At 37.6% G+C, this 20,784-nt stretch overlaps 1 protein-coding gene across 1 annotated transcript in view; it reads left to right on the top strand.

Annotated features, from left to right (window-relative positions):
* osp (myosin phosphatase Rho interacting protein outspread) overlaps nt 1-20,784 on the top strand; it is a 309,866-nt gene that overhangs the window by 116,456 nt on the left and 172,626 nt on the right. The window contains 1 exon segment of the mRNA XM_089730127.1: nt 419-499. Coding sequence (XP_089586253.1) covers nt 419-499 — 81 coding nt within the window.

Here is a 20,784-nt window from a genome sequence, read left to right as displayed (position 1 = left end):
GTTACGGGTGTCTGAAAAAAAACGTACGAGACAACAGCAGATGCAGTTATAACTCGCGTATCGAACCTGGACTACGTGGTATAGCAATTGCCGTCGACTACCCAATAAGCTGTATAAAAAAAAAAAAAAACTATAGACATATTTCAATTGATTTTGAGGATGGCGGCATGTGCATTGTAATGTTATTGGTCTTCGCCAATCACTTAACATCACCTAGGTTCCAAGTTGATTCACCCATCTATGCAGTAAAACTAAAGTAGTAAAAAGACACTAAAGACCTAATTGAAAACCCCAAACCTGGCGATCAAAAAGTAATCAGTGTAAAACGATCGATACAATTCATTTCCATATACATAAAAACGGTATAACTAGTATGTGTATGTAGTGACAATGTTTTAATATTCTTATTTTTCAACAGGCAAGCAGGAAGATATCGAAATGCGGCTACCTTTTCGTCGCGCCTGGCTGGGACTTCTCCAATCCCCTCTACAGAACAAAGGTAAGACAAGATCCAAACTTCATAGACTTTTATTAATAAAGGGGGGAAAAGATAAATTGTCTAACATCCTTTTTAGACAACTATATAGGAAGTTGTCAATTGAGTCAGTTGTCAGTTGATATTACACTCCTCTTGAACGAAACCCTTAGTCTATAAAGGATGAATGGTGCAACCATCAGAGTCAAAATATAATAACTAATAATTATAATTAATAATAACATGGTAACAAATCACGCACGAACATCTGGCCCCAATTTAGGATTCCCTGTGTTATGCTAGAGACTGGTAAACATACATATATATTTTAAAATACATATATACTTATATCTATTAGATCCTAATCTATTCTAATATATAAATCTACAATGGTTTTTACGGATGTTCCGTTATAACTACTGAACCATGCATCCGCTTGACTTGAAACTTGGTATCCATGTAGAAAATACATGTACTTAATGGATAGGTTATTATTTATATGAGTGTTGGACTTCCTAAATATAATGACAATAAATAATAATGTTAATTTTAAATGCGCAGCGAAGCGGGCTAGTAGGGCTAGTAGATAATAAGCACCCAGACAAAGATCAAACAAACCTCACACATTTTTCATCACGCAATGCTTGCCCGATGTGGGGATCGAACCCACGACCCTAGGCGTGCAAGAGTCAGGGCCGCTAATTACTGCACCACCAAGACAGAGTGAGATTAAATTCTCATTTGCGTCAGCACAGCTGCCGCTCTACTCTTGTCACTAGAACGCATGTCCGGATCGTCGCAGAAGTAGGCAGGTTGCTAGTAAAATACACATTAAGTATTATTAAAACGTTCGCATATCGGGCACACACATATACGAACAGACCAAGCTAATTTACGAGTGTTAAAAAGCCATTCGGGTCTTGTCTGTAAAGGCAATATTTTGGCTGTCATAATATCTTAAAATATTAATGATTGTTTTTGACGTTTTGCGTCTTCAGTTATCTCCGTACCTCAGGGGTCCCGATTATGAGATGAAATATTTTATGCAATAAATACCGAAGCATCGCAACGTATAAATTTATTGATAGCATCGATTTTGCATAAAGACATGCGTATCTGCATGAAACGAAAAAAATGTAAATGACATTTCCTAATATTGAAATTATGCATGGGTGCTACTATTTTTGCCTAATTCTACGAAGTCATGCGTTCTGGTTTGGAAGGTGGGACAGCTGTAATAGAACTCAATTGAGACTTCGAACTTATCTCTTAAGATGGATGGGGACGTACTCGTTGTCATGGATATGGGCTCCAAGAACACTAGGTAAGCTATAGAACTCGCTCAACCTTTAAGTAAATATTAATAAAAAAATATTTTAGAAGTTTGTTTCGCATTAAGATTTACCGCAAGCAATGATTACGTACCGTTTATTATAAAATGTCTTTCATTGTTTTCTCGAAACTATGTTGTAGTGTTATGTGGACCAGTAAAGAGAGACCGCGATGCTCCTACGCTATGTTACGAACCCAGTTGCAACAAAAATGGCTATACCGAATTCCATAATATGTATATTTTAAAATGCCGCATACACGTTCCGAAAATACTTCAATGCACAAGTTATGCGAAGGTTCACAAAGGTGATAATAAATACAAAGTTTCGCCGAAACCAGATTGGGGTCTGATGTGCATGTTCCTTTTTTAAGGATTCAGTATGTCGTCCTTGAGACGCCCTTTATAAATGATTAAATTAAAAGGACGATGCATTAATGAAAGTGAAAATGAAATCATTACGCGATAGATAAGGTGATTTGAATTAGTACTTTTTAAGATGTTTGCGGAATTTGCCGATTCTGGGGGTTGATTGCTATCCGGCGTTGGTCTTTGTCCACTCTATAAATACCAGTCTGTTTAAATTTGACTGACTTCAGAATCGAAGGGGCTACTCCATCCCAACTTTTTTTTTTTTTATTTTCCCCCATAACTAATTATGTTCTCAAGTAATAAGTACTTGCTGTATTTTTTTTATTATTATGTTATTATAAATATTTATTAATGATTATGGAATACGAATGAAAATGATATTTTTATTTTTTGTTAATTGAAATTTTAGTGTAAGCGTTTATATAATAATAAAATCTGTTTATATAATTAAAAAAAAATGTAATAATAAAAAAAAAAACAAAAACGAATGAAGTAAATAAAATAAAAACTAACAGAAAAAATAGACAAGTCCCTCTTCATGGCACGTTTAAATGGAGATATAACTGGAAAACAAAATATTAAAGAAAAAAAAAAAAACTGGGTGTTAGGAGACCGCTTCCGAAAACGAAGACAGACGATAGTCCTTATAACACCTTTGATGACGGGACGGAAAAAAATCGATCCTGGTTTAAAAAAAAAACATATTTTAAAAATGTTTTATTAGCATTATTTACGCTCCATCATGTTAGTGCAGCTAACCGGTGTTCGAATCTCGCAGGCGGGTACCAATTGAAGTCGTCGTGGCCTAAAGGATAAGACGTCCGGTGCATTCGTTGTTGCGATGCACCGGTGTTCGAATCTCGCAGGCGGGTACCAATTTTTCGAATGAAATACGTACTTAACAAATGTTCACGATTGACTTCCACGGTGAAGGAATAACATCGTGTAATAAAAATCAAACCCGCAAAATTATAATTTGCGTAATCACTGGTGGTAGGACCTATTGTGAGTCCGCACGGGTAGGTACCACCGCCCTGCCTATTTCTGCCGTGAAGCAGTAATGCGTTTCGGTTTGAAGGGTGGGGTAGCCGTTGTAACTATACTGAGACCTTAGAACTTATATCTCAAGGTGGGTGGCGCATTTACGTTGTAGATGTCTATGGGCTCCAGTAACCACTTAACACCAGGTGGGCTGTGAGTTCGTCCACCCATCTAAGCAATAAAAAAAAAAAAAAAAAAAAAAAAATGAAACGATAGTTTCATAAAAAATACATTCCTTTACTAAAAAAAAACCACCATCATCATCATTATCCTGCCCTTTTCCCAGTCACCTGGGGTCGGCGCAACATGTTTTCTCCTTCCATACTCTTCTATCATATACCATTTCTTCGCTCACTCTCCTCTTACCCATATCGTCTTTCACGCAATCCATCCATTTCTTCTTAGGTCTACCTCTATATCCTTCCACGTTCATAGTTAACATTCTCTTACCAACCTCATTTTTATTTCGTTTCATCACACATGTCCATATCATCCCAAACGCGCACTTCTCAGATTCTCTGTCACAGGTGCCACTTTCAGACTTCCTCTAACATATTCATTCCGTATTAAAAATCAAAAATCAAATCATAGTAAAAAAAACCAGCAATGAAACACAAAATCAAAAACAGCTGATGCTCGAATCAACGAACGCACGGGCGCAGCTTTTCTTTTACACGCGCGCCGGTGTGCAATGCAATGTCTGCATTGATCTTTTTTCTTTTTTTTCCTACCTAAGCTGATTGCCTTGAGCCTATATCAGCGTCGCCTTAACTAGTAGGTGACCTCTCGGGGCTCAAACCTGATGACGTTGCTAACACGAACCCTAGCAAGAGCCGTGCTTCGCAGAATCTACCACCGGATCGGAAACGCGACCCACTGAGAAGATCCGGCGAGAAACTCAGTGGGCTGTGTCTGAGGGTTATGCATTGATCTTAAAACTTGAACCACAACTTTAAAAGTTTTAGTTTAGTTTCGAGGAATGGCTAATTTAGTGTGTGCTTTTTAAGAATTTATACAGCACACCGTTTGCTCGTTTGTTTTATTGCTGCATTTCTGTTTTAAATATATTTATCTTATCGTAATTTATTTCTATGAATTTAAATAAGTCGTTTATTTTTCTGTATCATTCTCAAAATTTACCAAAAAAGCAATCAGCATTATTGAATCCGTTTAAAAATGCTTCCAGGAACAATCATTATGAACGAAAATGAATTATTGTTTTTTTATCCGTTCTCGGTTTCATTTTGAAAATATATATTTTTTTAATTGCCAAATCTAAATTCATAAGATTCAATCAACCTCCTGGAGTCATCTTGGAACTGTCAAAATGTCAAGCGGGACAGTGATCAGGTATTTATAAATAATTTTGGTATAAAATTTGAGGATGGAGTTCACTTAAAATTGAAAATGGCTCTTGTTGCTTTTTGTTTTTAGGGTTTCGTAGCCTAATGGAAAAAGCCGGTCCCGTTAATTCAGCGAAATGTTGTTATTCAATTTATTATTAAACATTCATCCCATCTACAGAACCTTCTCTCTGGACGCAACTTAACCTTTTTAATATGGCTGATGGTCAATTTTAATGATAAAAATATTTTTGTTGTAGGTTTTGCATTTCCAGAGGGATTTTCGATTTTGATTTTTTTTAAATTACATTATAATTATTCCAATAATCTATGGAAAAATAGGCATAAAAAAGAAATAAAAAAGTCAGTCAACCGTTTATACTAGGTTTAGTGTATCAATAGTATTTCCGTCAGGTCTCGTGATTCATTGTTAAAATTAAAATTACTTTTACGGTTTAATCTCACGTCTAATAAGTAATAAATTAGTTTTAAAAATCTTGAACCTTGCAAATAGTTTTAATGTAAAAACTTTAAAACTGAAACATGGCGCATTTACGTTGCAGATGTATATTGGCTCCAGTAACCACTTAACAGCAGGTGGGCTGTGAGCTCGTCTACCCGCCTAAGTAATAAAAAAATAAATAAAAACAAAGTAAAGTGAAGGTGTAAAATGAATTTTAAACTACGTCTTCCTGGGTTATTGTAATTGCACAATGCGTTTTACGTTTAATAACGCATTTCCGCGGGAAATGCTTATAGGCGACGTTGATTGAGGCTTGTGTTGAACGACTGTGGGATTTTAAATAACCAGTTCGTTCATTCTCTTGCGAATAATATCGAAATTTAGTTCCAGATGAATATAATTATACTACAAAATTATATTGCAGTTACATGCGTGGAGAGTGGTTATTTTTTTGTTTGCTTTAGAGCACTTTATTTGATCATTTGAATTTGATCTTACTATTTTTAAAATATTCACGTTTATCTGTTTTTTTTACGCTCTTTCTGAAAAGGGTGTGGGACTTTGACTCTAATAATATGTGCACAAAGTATAATATATTTAAACAGAAAAATAACTGAAGTAGCTTATTTAGTAAAGAGGATGAGCATGTGGCGTTTTTAATTACCTAGAAAATTTAGAGACCATTTGAAGGTTTTGGTGGTAATATGCAATTTTGTCGTATAATATCACCCCCTAATATCTACTCATGGGACACATGGCACTAAAGGATTCATCAGAAAATGGCAGCAGCGCTCTTTGAGACTACCAGCGCGGCGCAATACGGCATTTATTGGTGGTCGGACTTATTGTAGGTTCGCACGGCTAGGTATCAACATACTTTTTTTTATTACTTATGTGTGTGGACGAGCTCACGGCCCATCTGGTGTTAAGTGGTTACCGGAGCCCTTGAGATATAAGTTCTAAGGTCTCAGTATAGTTACAACGGCTGCCCCACCCTTTAAACCGAAACGCATTATTGCTTCACGGCAGAAATAGGCAGGGTGGTGGTACCTACCCGTGCGGACTCACAAGAGGTCCTACCACCATCCTGTATTGTCGATAATCCCATTTTGGCGGATCTTTTGGAACCTTTGTCTTTGGAATGAATTCAATCATCTCTATGTTTGGTCCCGTATGTATGATGACTTGAGGTATTTTCCAAGATGATCCTTCCATCTTCTCTCTATCATCGCAGCTCCCGCCACCGGAGCAGATTTCATTCATACTAAATATATAAAATCGCGTTCATTTACAGTGTTACCAGATATCGTTTGTGTTACGAACCATCCGGATCCGAAATTAACTCCTCTCCTCGGTGTTGCCAGAGCGCTATGACATATCCTTCTTCAAACAAGGTTCGCAGGGAGTCCTCGGCGGTAGTCAACGACTTGGTTGTGCCAATGGCATTACCGGCATCCTTGAGTGAAATTAACCACTCACCATCAGATTAGTCGCATGCTCTTCTGTCTACAAAGACAATAAAAAAACCTGGCAAGGAACCTCTTCAGAAAATTAACAACAATTAAATAATATATAAAAGTTGATTTCACTAATACATTATAAGTTTTATTGGTACTAACCTTTCTTTAGATTATAATTCAAATCTATGAAAAGTACAGACTGCAATAAAAGTAACATTGAACATAAATATTGAATACAAAAACATTCTGTAATCGAGCGCGCTACACACGGACGGCGTCATAGTCTAATAATTGTTCACGCGTCGCGAGCATGTCAGGCGGTATCGCGTGTCCGCGTGTTTTCTAATGTTACTTTGCTTGGGACGCTATTTCACAAACGATTCTGGATCAGCCACGTGTGAAAGACGGTGTTGGCTGATGCGGTGCTTGTGTGTAACTAATTATGATGGTGTAAAAATATTAGTCCAATTTTTTTTTTACCTTGGTACGAGTAGTTTAATCCTCAATGTTATTAACGATGTCAATAGAATACAAACAGGATTCTACCAGTAACACATGAACTTTTGATGGGATATAATCATGTATAATAATTCTCTAATAAGTCAACATAAAATTTTAATTCATTAAGTACTGTTTTTAATTTTTAATCCATACGTGTTGTAACAACTTTTTTTATTACCAACTTTTAAAATATTTGTCCTTTGCTTCATTAAATCCCGGTCCAGTTTTTTTCTTGCAATTTATTTTATTTGAAATCTCTCATTCAATGAGCTTTAAAATATTTTCTTCTTAAAATCCTTTAAAATTCCAAATATCCAGGTCCTCCGACTAACTGTGTGTGTGTGTGTTTCTATTTGTAGCGTGACATGCAAATTTTCAGCATTTATTGTTTTTGTTCAATTGTAGACAAAGTCGTGACTGATTAATTACAAAAGAAACACAAAATTTAATTTAATTAGATACTTTGAACATGAATTATTATCATAGTATCATAATATACTACTGTTGGGTAAATAACTTTTGTTCAAAACAATGTTAGTTTTGCCAAATAAAAGAAACCAGTTAGATATAGTACTTAACAACCTCGCATCAAGAATGAAATGATATCTATACTTACTTATACAATAATATTATAATATAATATCTATACTAATATTATAAAGAGGAAAGATTTGTTTGTTTGTTTGTTTCGAATAGGCTCCGAAACTACTGGACCGATTTGAAAAATAATTTTTCCATTAGAAGCCGACATTGTCCCTGATGAACATAGGCTACTTTTTTTTAATTTTTTTTTATTTTATTTTTTTAGTTTCATGTGTGTTTTAATGTTTCCGAAGCGAAGCGAGGGCGGGTCGCTATCTATACTAATATTATAAAGAGGAAAGATTTGTTTGTTTGTTTGTTTCGAATAGGCTCCGAAACTACTGGACCGATTTGAAAAATTGTTTTTCCATTAGAAGCCGACACTGTCCCTGATGAACATAGGCTACTTTTTTTTATTTTTTTTTAATTTTTTTTTTTTGGTTTCATGTGTGTTTTAATGATTCCGAAGCGAAGCGAGGGCGGGTCGCTAGTACTTAATAAAAAAAACGCCGTCATGAATCAACATCAAACCGCATCCAAGGTACACAAAAGCTCCGCGCTAACCGTGCGTGCAGCTTTCGCTATGCGGAAGCTTTTGAGGTACATACTCTGAGATCTTGCTATATAATTTTCTCCTTGAAAACATCGTGTTAAATTAATTTAAGAAAACTAACAGTACTTTGTGTTTAAAGTATAGTGTGCATAAAGGAGGAGCTCTAACCGTTAAATCTATCAAGATGTTTGTGTAGCTTTTTGCAAATTATTATCTAACACTTAAACAATTAAATATTAATCTAAGCAAAGCTTACTTGGAAAGCCAAATTGAAAATCGCAGACCTTTTTTTCTTTCTTAGATGGGTGGACGAGCTCACAGCCCACCTGGTGCTAAGTGGAAACTGGAGCCCATAGAGATCTACAACTTAAATCCGCCACCCGCCTTGAAATATAATTTCTAAGGTCTTAGTATAGTTACAACGGCTGCCCCACCCTCCAAACCGAAACGCATTATTGCTTCACGGCAGAAATAGGCGGGGTGGTGGTACCTTCCCGTGCGGACTCACAAGAGGTCCTACCACCAGTAAAAAAAAGACCTAAAAAGGAAATAAAAATAATAGCCGATTATTATGCTTTTATCATACAGTCGAGTTGTAAATAAACAAATATAAGTTAGTAGAGTTGTCTACTCCCGAGATCACCAGGAAGTGGTCTCAGAACCGCGCAGTCTTTCCCAGAATCACCGGGTCACCATTATTCCTGGTCCGAGACCGGTAGCAATGAACGGGCTACAATGCTAATAAGTTTTTTACGTCGGCCAGATGCAGTCTGACGGGTTAGCGATGGATCCTATTATGGCAACAACTAGGAAGTGGTTGATGCACCCTCAATTACCACAAAGAAATGGAGTACAGGCGTTATAAAGCGTACTTACGGAGTATGCGTTTGGTCAGCGGTTAAACATTAAGAATATTAAACTGTGAAATTTACACGCAGATTTCCGGAATCGATTATTTTTTTGGCAAACACAAATCGATGATCATCTGCCGTAAAGCATGGTTTACTATGTAATTATATACAAGTTAAAGGTTTTTGGTAGATGATCTTATTAATATGATTTCGTTTAAATGACTTGACATTATGATAATTTCATACTCGTTTTCAATGGTACTGCTGTATATTTTAGCATCATTTGAAATATACGTAGCTTTTATAAAGTATAAAAAACGTATTAAGCGTATAAAAAAAGTTCTCATAGTGACATTTAATTTAATTTTTGTTTTCTTTTTTTTTTCTTTTTTTTTATACTAGTTTATACCATATTCTAAGTCTGTACACACGTACCTAACCTTCATTCCCGCAAAGAACCAAAGGGCAACGGGGGTTACTGAAAATCAGCACTGTTCGATTTATCGACTTTGAACAGCAATAGCTGAGCCACCTCCTTTTGCCTTTTTCTTTTATTTGTATTTTATTTTATTTTAATTTATGTGAAAGGTAATAAATGATTTTATTATTATATTATTATTATTACATAACCAAATCTCTGACCTCAAATGCACCGCCTAAATATATTTACTATCGAGTGTTATTGTTGTAAATTGTTCCGGTACGTGTGTATCAATCGCTTCGTCGACACATAACACTAAATCGGCGGTGGAGTCGCGTGCTGAACACGCCCCGGCTAATTGGTGTCGTCGACGCTGCCGGAATGCTGTGCTGCGGTCTATCCTCTGCAGCTTCATAATGGGATTCGAAGTTTCCTGTAACTTTATTCTATGTTTTAACTTTTTGTAATTTATATCTTCTCTATATATAAAAATGAATTGCTGTTCATTAGTCTCGCTAAAACTCGAGAACGGCTGGACCGATTTGGCTAATTTTGGTCTTGAATTATTTGTGGAAGTCCAGAGAAGGTTTCAAAGGTAGATAAATATGAAAATGCTCGGAATTAAATAAAAATAACAATTTTGTTTTTCCCTTGATGTGTCCATCGTCGGACGGATTCCTTTTGTTTGTTTTAAATTTATTTTAAACAAAAGTTTAAGCTTTTTATTTATCGATTGAGTCACTACGAAGTCTGCCGGGTCAGCTAGTAAGTAATAAAGTTCACTGATTACCCAGAAACAAAGTTTTTTTTTACGTCTATTTGATTTCGTCCTATTATTAAATAGGAAAGTTAGGATTCCTATTTTCTTTTTTCTTTTTTGACAACTACTCTAGGAGCACACTAGGACAGGTTGAGGGGGGTCTATTACGATGTCTGAAAGGTTAAATTTCTATTTTTGAAATAAAGTAGTTAATGTCATCAAACTCACTGATAAAAATCGCAACATAATAAATAGTTCGTCATTAGCATCCGTATGTCGCGACTTTAAGAGATTAACATTGACAATTTTTATGGATCTATCCGTTATTACCGTTTATTTTCTGTCTTTTTTTGTTGAAAAAATGGATTTACAATTTTAATTCGCCGTAGAAATAACACATAAGAAAATAAATAGGATATTAATTCGGGGCCAATACCACAAAATGTGAGCAAAGGAAGTTCTTAATTAATACAAACTGTATTATTGAAGTAAAATTACATAAGTTATGTGTGTATAATATAAAAAGTTAATGTCAACAGAAAGGTTACGAAATTCGACGCCGTGGGAATTTTTCATGTGAATGCTAAATAAAATTATAACGGATTGATTATTATGCATATGTGCAAGATAATATTTATTTAATAAAATTCTATTTTGTGTTGACCAAATTAAAATAGTGATAGCTTTACTTAATGGTAGGCAGCGCCTTGGCTCTGCCCCTGGCATTGCTGACGTCCATGAGCGACGTTGACGACTTGCCATCAGATAGGCCGTATGCTCGTCTGTCTACAAAGGCAACAAAGAAAAAGGTTTTTTTTTCGTGACACAAACGAGTGAAATGTTTTTTGACGATACCACATGTTGTTTATTTTGGTATGTATGTGTTTATTGAGCATTAACAAACAATTAAAACATCCGTAATGGAACTCGAAGTAGGACAAAGCTGCACCGAAGAGCTTAATTAAAACGAAAAAAAGTTAAAACTCAATTATAAAAAAAGAAGTGTGGAGAAATGTTGTGAAAATCGTGACACTACCGAATTTCTAATAAAGTTAACGGTACAATTGTTGACATTTCAAGATTTTTTTCAGTAATCACCAATACAAACTCGTTTCGTTTTCGGCTTATTGTTGTTGTTTGTTGTAGTCCTACGGTCACTGGTAGTTCATAGGGCCCTCACAAGCTGTCTTGACTTGACAATATTTAAACAAAAAGTAAATAGTTGATAATTTCACTTCGTGTCGTGGCCGCCGGAAAATACATACCCGATCCTGTGTACCGAATGGTAAACAGTCGACGTCGTCCTAAACACGTCATTACGGATCCTCCCGATCCATTAACGGTGCTATTAGGTACCTCAAGCAACTGTCACCGTCTTCGCCGAAACCGTCGCTTGCGAGGAAGGGCTCCACGAGTAAAAAAGAGCCCACTGAGTTTCTCGCCGAATCTTTTCAGTGGGTCGCGTTTCCGATCCGCTGGTAGATTCTGCGAAGCACTGCTCTTGCTAAGGCAAGTGTTAGCAACACTCCCGGTTTGAGCTCCGTGAGCTCACCTACACGTCAAGGTGAAGCTGAAATAGCTTCTCAAGGCTATCAGCATAGGTAGGGGAAAAAATCACTTCAAATAATACAGAGGGTAGATTACAATTTCTTTGAATGTTTAAGTTACTTGTGTTAAGTGGCGTCAATCACTCGATCTCGAATAATCTAAATGATCCGCTATCGTTTATGTCAACGCGTCCGATACTTACGCTGAAGTGAGTTGGGAAGACGGTGCTCTTTGCAGATGAAAGTAAGGTAGATAGATGCTTGCTTGTTTCATGAAATGGTATGGCAAAGTCGACGACGTCTTTTTAAAATATCAATATATGTTTTTATTGCATTTGTATACAGACGAGCGTACTTCCAATCTTAATGGTCACCGTCGTTTATAGACTTCGGTAATGCTAGAGTCAGCCGAGCCGTCTACGGCTTAGAACTAGTCAAACCTCGCTCAAAGAAGGTCATGTGCTTGCTTTTAAGGAAAATCGTGGAGGGGATTTTATTCCAAAACATGCGTGCAAACGATGTGTTTGATAAAAAGGAAATGACGGCATCATTAAAACAATTGCTCAGAGTATGTCTCATGTAGCATACGGTTCCACCATAGATACATACCTATAGTTGGATTTATGAATCTTAGCAGAGGCTTCGCATGAAAGAAGAAACCAAGTTAATCATTGAGCATTTCGAAAACTACTTTCATGCGGCGGCGTTCATGTGATACCGAGCCCACTGAGTTTCTCGCTGGTTCTTCTCAGTGGGTCGCGATTCCGTCAAATAGTGATAAATTCGGCGATGCACTGCTCTTACTTTGGCAAGTGTTAGCAAACTCTGAGGCTGACCCCCATCAGCTTGCTTATCAGACCGGTGAATTTTGTATAGCCCATTGAGACTACCAGCGATTAGGTGGGTAGATTCCTTTCAGTTTTTGTAAACCGATAGATACATCATCAAAATATACTATAAAAATTATCTTTATTGTGATTAAAGAAAATTTATAAAACTCCATTGTGAATTAGTAAACTTTAATTATATAACCCTATAGCAGACTTGTCAATAGTGGTTTTGATTAGCTTCTACAAACAAACTGCAAGCAAGGAAGTAGTTTATGTGCTTTAAAAATATAAATCTGTATGTCTATTGTCATTCCTGTTAAACGTCTAAAAGGTGACCAAGTATTTCAATAATTCAGCATTTTGAATTAAACAACATCACTTAGCGCCCGCGAAAATGAAAAAAAAACACTGTCACATATGTCAGCGCATTCGACACCCTAAATAATTCTGTTATACACGCGCTTCGTTCAACGGTTACACAACGGTTATGTGTAACAACGTGCTAACCGATCAGTAATTAGTGACCGGCTGGCAGTTTACATATCATTGAGACGTCACACGAGTTCCCGGGTTCGAGTACCGTTCGTTCAAACATTGTGTTTGCCTGTTAACGCTTGTTATTTATGAAGGCTTCAATTTAAAGGTTCTGTGCGTGTTGTTTGTAGAAGAAAAGTTCGAATGAGGTACGCGTAAGTGGAGTTGTAAATTTGGTGAACTTGTTTTTGTCAAATAGTTTAATGTTTGATTTAGGCGCGTATTGAAGCTACTTGGAAACTTCTCAAATTTGATTTACTAAGATGATTGCCGTTAGTTTTTTTTTTTATGTCAACTTAATATGTAGATGTAAACTTCATTATAGCTTGGTAGTCAATAAGATATCATTTTAAAATAACCACTGTTGTGAACCGTGGATTGCTTGACGTCCTTAACAAGTAAGATCGTGTAATACAGGCAAATCGAAGCAGGATGAAAATACATTGTGCATTTCGTAATTAAAAACCATCTCATTTCGAGAAACAAACTGAAATTATACCGATGACCGTATGTATAACAAACTTTCGTACGACCTAAATTTTATTTAACAATCGTTCCCCGAACGTAACCTAGTCTCGGTATGACTAAACTGACCCATTTAAAGTTTGATATACAATACGGAGTCATCAACGGGACTAACGCCGGCATTGTGTCAAGAATAGTTTGACATTTATGTTTGACATAACCCAGATAGAAGCGGACATGTTTTATTGTGCGTCAGGTTAACTATTTCAAGAAATTGTTTCGTTTTTCCAAAACTATTTCAAATATTAACATTATGATGTGCCGCTTTATATAATCACGTAGAAGCTCTTTTTTGATCATGGCTATCGAGCAACGGCGTCTCCGAATTTCATTGATGCGAGCCGTTTGTAGCTTCTATGAGAAGGTTATTTGTTTTACTACAAATTAATTGTGTTCAAAAATGTTATTATTTTGCATCAGATCCAATAACCTTTGCATTAGACGCCTTCAGCTCTAACACTAGGAGCAGGCTTAGGGATCCCGGTAACCGTACTCGTCGAACTCGACAAAGAGGTCGACGTGCAACCTAACCTATGCATCAGCCCGCTGAGTTTCTCGCCGGATCTTCTCAGCGGGTCGCGATTCCGATCCGGTAGTAGATTCATTCGCGAAGCAGTTGCTCTTGAGTTGTTAGGTCTCCTTCAGAGGCGCTCGGGCAACTATTAGCAAATCCCACCCCTCCTGGCTGAGCCTTTGCTCTCCCACCTGTCCTGGTGAAACTGGAAAGGCCTCCGGGCTATCAGTGAACATTCAAGCTTAAAAAAGTTTAGCTCTTATTAAGCAAAATGATAATTTATGGGGAATTGATTTTTATAAGCAGAGTAGCGGGCAGCGGATTGATACTAGAGCCCCCCGGATCGGTTCACGTGGCACGCCTTAAGAGAGGCCTATGTTCAACAGTGAACTAAAATAGGGTGTTAATGAGATGAAGAATGAGATTTTTATTATACGTGATCCCTTCACCGAGAATTCGATCTGTACAATGAAATGTAAATAAATATTCAAATAAGTAGTTAATAAAATACAGAATTACTTGAATCACATCGTATCACATCACATTTTTTATTTTGTTTTTATTGCATAGTTTGGGTGGACGAGCTCACAGCCCACCTGGTGTTAAGTGGTTACTGGAGCCCATAGACATCTACAACGTAAATGCGCCACCCACCTTGAGATTTGAGTTCTAAGGTCTCAGTATAGTTACAACGGCTGCCCCGCCCTTCAAACCGAAACGCATTACTGCTTCACGGCAGAAACAGGCAGAGTGGTGGTACCTACCCGTGCGGACTCGCAAGAGGTCCTACCACCAGTAAATCACATCATGCAGAATTTCAGTTTTAGTCTGAAACAATACGTGTCATGGATTTTAACACTAAATTTGTCAATCATTTTAATTACAATAGCATAGGATGAAAGTATTTCAATGAAAGTTAGGTAAACATAATAATGACAGAGGGAAATATTCAATACAGCGGAAACATCTTGTAAAGCGTTAGCGGTTATTAGATAATGGTACGTAATTGCGCGTGATAATGAGGAAATGTGAAGAATGTTACTTTAACTTAGAGGTCGTTGAACCTCGTCTTGCTGGAGCATTTGCTGTGATTTATTTACGATGACATTTTGTCATGATGTGTATGTGTTTAGTTTTATTGCTGTTTATGTGCAAACAAGCTCAAGCATCGCCTGATTTTAAGTGGTTACCGGAGTTAATGTACTGTAAAAACTGCGACCTTCGAAATAAATCTCACGGTGGCTGACAGCATTTACATTGTAGATGTCTATAGGCTCCGGTAACTACTTAACACCAGGTGGACCCTCAGTTCGTTCAACCATCTAAGAATTGCTTAGAAAAGAGAATAGTTTCATTGGAGTTCTGTAAAGTATGCGCAGTAATTGCTACACAGACACACGTAATATTTACAACCGGTACAAGTTTATGTAATAACATGGAAGAGTTGGGCCGTCAGAGTTATCAATTCGTTTCAATATAATATTTTTCCCTACCCATTCGCTGTTAGCCTAAGGGGCCATTCCAACTACGCACGAACGCGTAGGTGAGCTCACGTGCTCAACCTGAGAGACTTGCTTACGCTAGCCTTAGTAAGAGCAGTGCTTCGCAGAATTTACCGCCAGATCGAAATCGTGACCCATAGAGAAGTTCCTGCGAGGAACTCATGACTGCACCATAAAAGTAGCAATAATAAAAAGCTACCTGAGAGAATTTGCGGAACATAACACAAGCACTAGCCAGTTATCACGTCATTACGGATCCTCCCGATCCATTAAGGATGTTTTAGGTATCACAAGCACCAGTCACCGCCCTCGACGAACCCGTCGCTTGTGACGAATGGCTCGACGAGTGAATTAACCCATAGACACAGCCCACTGAGTTTCTCGCCGGATCTTCTCAGTGGGTCGCGTTTCCGATCCGGTGGTAGATTCTGCGAAGCACTGCTATTGCTAGGGTTAGCGTTAGCAATGTCGTCAGGTTTAAGCCCCGTGAGCTCACCTACACGTCAAGGAGAAGCTGAAATAGCCTCTCAAGGCTATCAGCATAGGTAGGAAAAAAGAAGAAAAAAAGCTAGTTATCAAACGACTACAGATTGGAAGCACATTTCGAATATTCTTCTTCTTCGTCTCTTTCTTCATTACTGAAGGTCTTGTCTCTGAAACTTGACCCTGGCCTGCTTCGTGAACTGTTTCCACCTCATCCGGTCCTCAGCTTCTCATAGGGCGGTTGCGATTGGCAGCCCAGTTAGGGTGGTTATTTAGTCACACCAGCGGCTAGGTGCTCGGCTGCCCTTGTCTCTTTCCTTCCATCTTGCCCGTCACGATCACTTTGACTAAGCGATCCGTCTGTCAATGTGACCGAAGTAGCCGTGGATCTGGTAGCAGATTGTTGAGAGCCTGATCTAGAATAAACTTATTCGTTCTCTTGGCCGTCCGAATTTCGAATATATGTACGTCTAATTTATTTCGAGGGCCTTCTATCTAAATAGTGGCTAAGTAGTCGAAAGATTCTCACACATATGCGTCGGACGAAACGGTGCGCCCGTCACGTATGTAATAGTGAAAGTGAACAGGTCTTCCGTACGTCATTAGCGCGGCGGCGGCTGTTGTCGGCAGCGTTGCCGGCGATCAGTTACGTATCGTCACGCCTGTCAACGCGGCGTGGGCAGGGACGTGTGGAATGGACCTAATAGTTCGGGAGAGTAGCTGATAAAATTTGTCTTTGATGATGCCATTACTGAGCAACGAAAATCTTTATTACTTAGTTAATGAAGCTCTGGGATTCAGGGCTGTCCATTTAGATTTATCTTAATGATTTTGCTTGCAAACACCTAAGCAGTGAGAAGAATAATATTAATTTAGAATAAAATTTAAATGTAGATTGAAATTATTATTATAAAATACAAAAAACATAAATGTGGAAGTCAGATTTTTGTCCTTTATCAAAACAAATGTCATTTTCAAATTATTTTTTAGATGGTGGTGATGTGGATGTGGTGGTGGTAAAGCTCACGGCCCACCTAGCGTTAAGTGCTTACCCATAGACTTCAACAGCGTATATGTCGCCACTCAACCACTTTGAGGCATGATTTCTATGTCTCAGTTTTACAGTAGGTACAACGGCTGCCCCGTCTTTTTTTTTCTACCTATGCTGATAGCCTTGAGAGGCTATATCAGCATTACCCTAGCGTGCAGGTGAGCTTTCGGGGCTAAAGCTGGAGGTGTTGCTAACACTGGCCCTAGCAAGAGCAGTGCTTCGCAGAATCTATCACCGGATCGGAACCGCGACCCACTGAGAAGATCCGGCGAGAAACTCAGTGGGCTGTGTCTATGGGTTAAGCTGCCCCGTCATTGAAAGCTATTTAAACCGAAACGTATTACTGCGTCCCGGCAGAAATAGGCTGGGTGCTGGTACCTAACCTTGCAAGCTCACAAGACGTCCCACCAGTTCATTTACCTAAGCTTATGACGAGCGAAACCGCCGGGCACATGTAGTGTAATAAATAACATTAAATAGAAAAATTAAATTATCATAAATTACCGGATGTCGGCTTTCCAACACGAGCTCTTAGATATAATACGTATCTTCGAACCGTCACCAGAGGGGTCATTAAAGACGTCAAAGTCAAGAAACTATTCGTTAGACGTACGTAAACGGAGTTCAGTGCTCTATCTCCGTCCTGCTCGCACATCGACCCTCCTCTATCTTCAGGGATGAAACAAAACAATACATTTCATTCTATTCGTGTTATTAGTAGAGAGAGCTATTGTATTGAGACTAGGAGTTTTAGTAATGAAAAAAAATCTCAATTGAAGGTTAGGCGCGTTCTATATGAATTAGAACAGACAGGATAATAAGTGGGGTAAGAATAAGAGGGTTGTTCAAAATGAGGTATTTAAATTAGGAAAATGAAGGAAAGTTGGAATATTAAATAACGGTAACAATGGTGCTTAAGTGCCGGCAGTTGCTTTATTACAAGGTTGAGGGAGAGGTCGCTGACCCCAAGTTTAGTACGCGTTCATTGCGGGCTCGCGAAACATTAAATAACTTAAACGAAAATTAACTTCGTTTAACAAATCACGGAAATAGCTTAACATCTTTTCGATTTCGGGACCGGGATTAGGTTTTTTTTTTGTTATTTTACCAATTGATCTTTGATTCTCAGCTGTAAGTGTGGTGGTAGCCGTCATAGAATATAAGTAATTCGGCAAAAACCTGGATTGCACGACAAAGGGTTTCGAGATACGCTTGTTAAAGATTAAAACTTAAAGTTTAATTAAATTTTAAAACTATAACATTGGTACCGACGGTCTTCGAGCATTGCGACACCATCTCGTAAAACCCTTTGTCGCATATATAACGCAAATATAAGTTAAACCACATCATCATCATCATATAAGTTAAACCACACAATATAACAAGTCTACGGATCGTTTAAAATAACCTATCTCAAAATATTATAATTTTTGTGATAAAGCAAACTATTGACTAATAAAAATAATTTCAACGGAAAACTTTCGCTGCACATCTAATCAGTACGTACGTAGAAAGAACGTAGGGGCGTTTACAATTCTTTCCTACGATTATCGCATTCAACTATTCAAACAATCTCAAAGACTCGTATCGAAGCCTTTACACATGACGAGTCACAAAAGATTCTCCTATTTATTTTGCGCAAATCGACCCTTATACTCTTTGAATCTTGTCAAGTAAATCAATTTAATATTGAAGTATTTGTTAGAGAAGCTGAGAAGTGCGCGCTTGGGATGGTATGGACATGTGATGAGACGAAATGTAAATGAGGTTGGTAAGAGTGTGTTAACTATGAATATGGAAGGATATAGAGGAAAAGGTAGACCTAAGAAGAAATGGATGGATTGCGTGAAAGACGATATGTGTGAGAGAGGAGTGAGTGAAGGAATGGTATATGATAGAGGAGTAGGTATGGCAGGAGAAAACATGTTGCGCCGATCCCATGTAACTGGGTGAAGGGCAGGAGAATGATGATTGAAGTAGTTGTTAATGTCTAATTTAGTATGAAAAACGCATTTTGCGATGGAAAACAGCTTGGTTGTGCCCCTGACATTGCTTACGACCATGAGCGATTAACAATTCACCATCAGGCGGGATTTACAATCGTTTTCTTACAATGACAATTACAAAAATACACCTTTGTTTATCCGCTTACAAAGTGCATTTATTTTAAATACTGATAAGACTATAAAACTTAAAAATAAAACATCGTATGCAAACTTCTATAATGATTTATGGTAAACATAATAAACGACTTAATTAACTGACTATTAACTAGTAGAAAGTATCAGTTTAATATAATTTTGCTAGTTTCAAGTCCTAGTCTCGTCTAAATGCGGCCTGAAGTCCGCTAATGATTTAAACGCTGCGAGAGATAAATCGTCAATAAGCACGCAGATATTTTTGCTTTCAACGAGCATGCGGCTCAAATATATATTTGTTGTATTTATATGACTAGTAGGTACCTTACAAAAAATAAATTCTCGTAAGCCACAGTGTAATAACAAACGCAGTCAGTCACTCGGGTTATGAAAATTGTCGTACTCTGTGAAAATGCTATAAACGGGTGGAGATCAATTTACTATACTTCCAATAAATGTACAAACGAATAAGGAAAATAAATGTACTTTAAAAACTTAAAATGTCTTTTTTTTTTTTTTTTATCCAGTTCAGCATATTGAGTCACTTCTTCATACTTGTGCAAATCTTTAATTCAATTGGACACTTTGAAGTTGTTGAAAATTACATTAAAAGATTCCGTTACGAGGATTTAATTACTGGTGGGCCTCTTGTGAGTCCGCACGGGTAGGTACCACCGCCCTGTCTATTTTCTGCCGTGAAGCAGTGATGCGTTTCGGTTTGAAGGGTGGGGCAGCCGTTGTAACTATACTGAGACCTTAGAACTTATATCTCGAGGTGGGTGGCGCATTTACGTTGTAGATGTCTATGGGTTCTAGTAACCACTTAACACCAGGTGGGCTGTGAGCTCGTCCGCCCATCTAAGCAATAAAAAAAAATAAAAAATTTAGCTTGTCCCGCGTGTGTGTGCTGCCTCTAAATAATCTCAGATGCGTTCAGCTCAAACGTACTGACTCCATCGTCTCTTTACTGTAAGAATATCAACGTTATTCACATTGACATATAATTTATTTATTACGCCTCGGGCGATCATAATCGACCGTCATTTCCGGTCTGCTCACCTGCGCATGCCCGGCGAAAGTTGTGGATTTGTCAACACGACAATATTTCGCCGTAGTTAAAGCCCATAGCCAAGTTTCCACTATCTATTTTAATGTTTTCCTCGTCTAAATAATGTTAGAAGGTTGGTATCACTAATGAATTAGTAATTCAGACTGCGTCTAACATGATGTGTTTGCATCTATTTCCGTTATTTTGTTTCAGGTATGTAGAATAGGGATCGCAGCGTATAAATTAAAACTTACACTGTTCCAAAATCTATTATAACAATAATTAAAAGTTAATTAACACTTTTATTACGCCTTGCTAATTTTTTAACTGTCTTCGCCATCTATTCCTCTGTCATTCTTTTCCCTTTCTTACCGTTTTCTCTCATTCACATCGTAACGTTCCGTTCCACATTATTTTCATACGTTCCGTTCTTACCAATCCTACAGGTATGTAGTTCTGA

This window comes from Bombyx mandarina, chromosome 10, assembly GCF_030267445.1.
Source record: "Bombyx mandarina strain Sakado chromosome 10, ASM3026744v2".
In the NCBI taxonomy this organism is placed as follows: domain Eukaryota; kingdom Metazoa; phylum Arthropoda; class Insecta; order Lepidoptera; family Bombycidae; genus Bombyx; species Bombyx mandarina.
The sequence above is the reverse complement of the archived record's forward strand: the minus strand, read 5'-3'. Positions and strand labels throughout refer to the sequence as shown.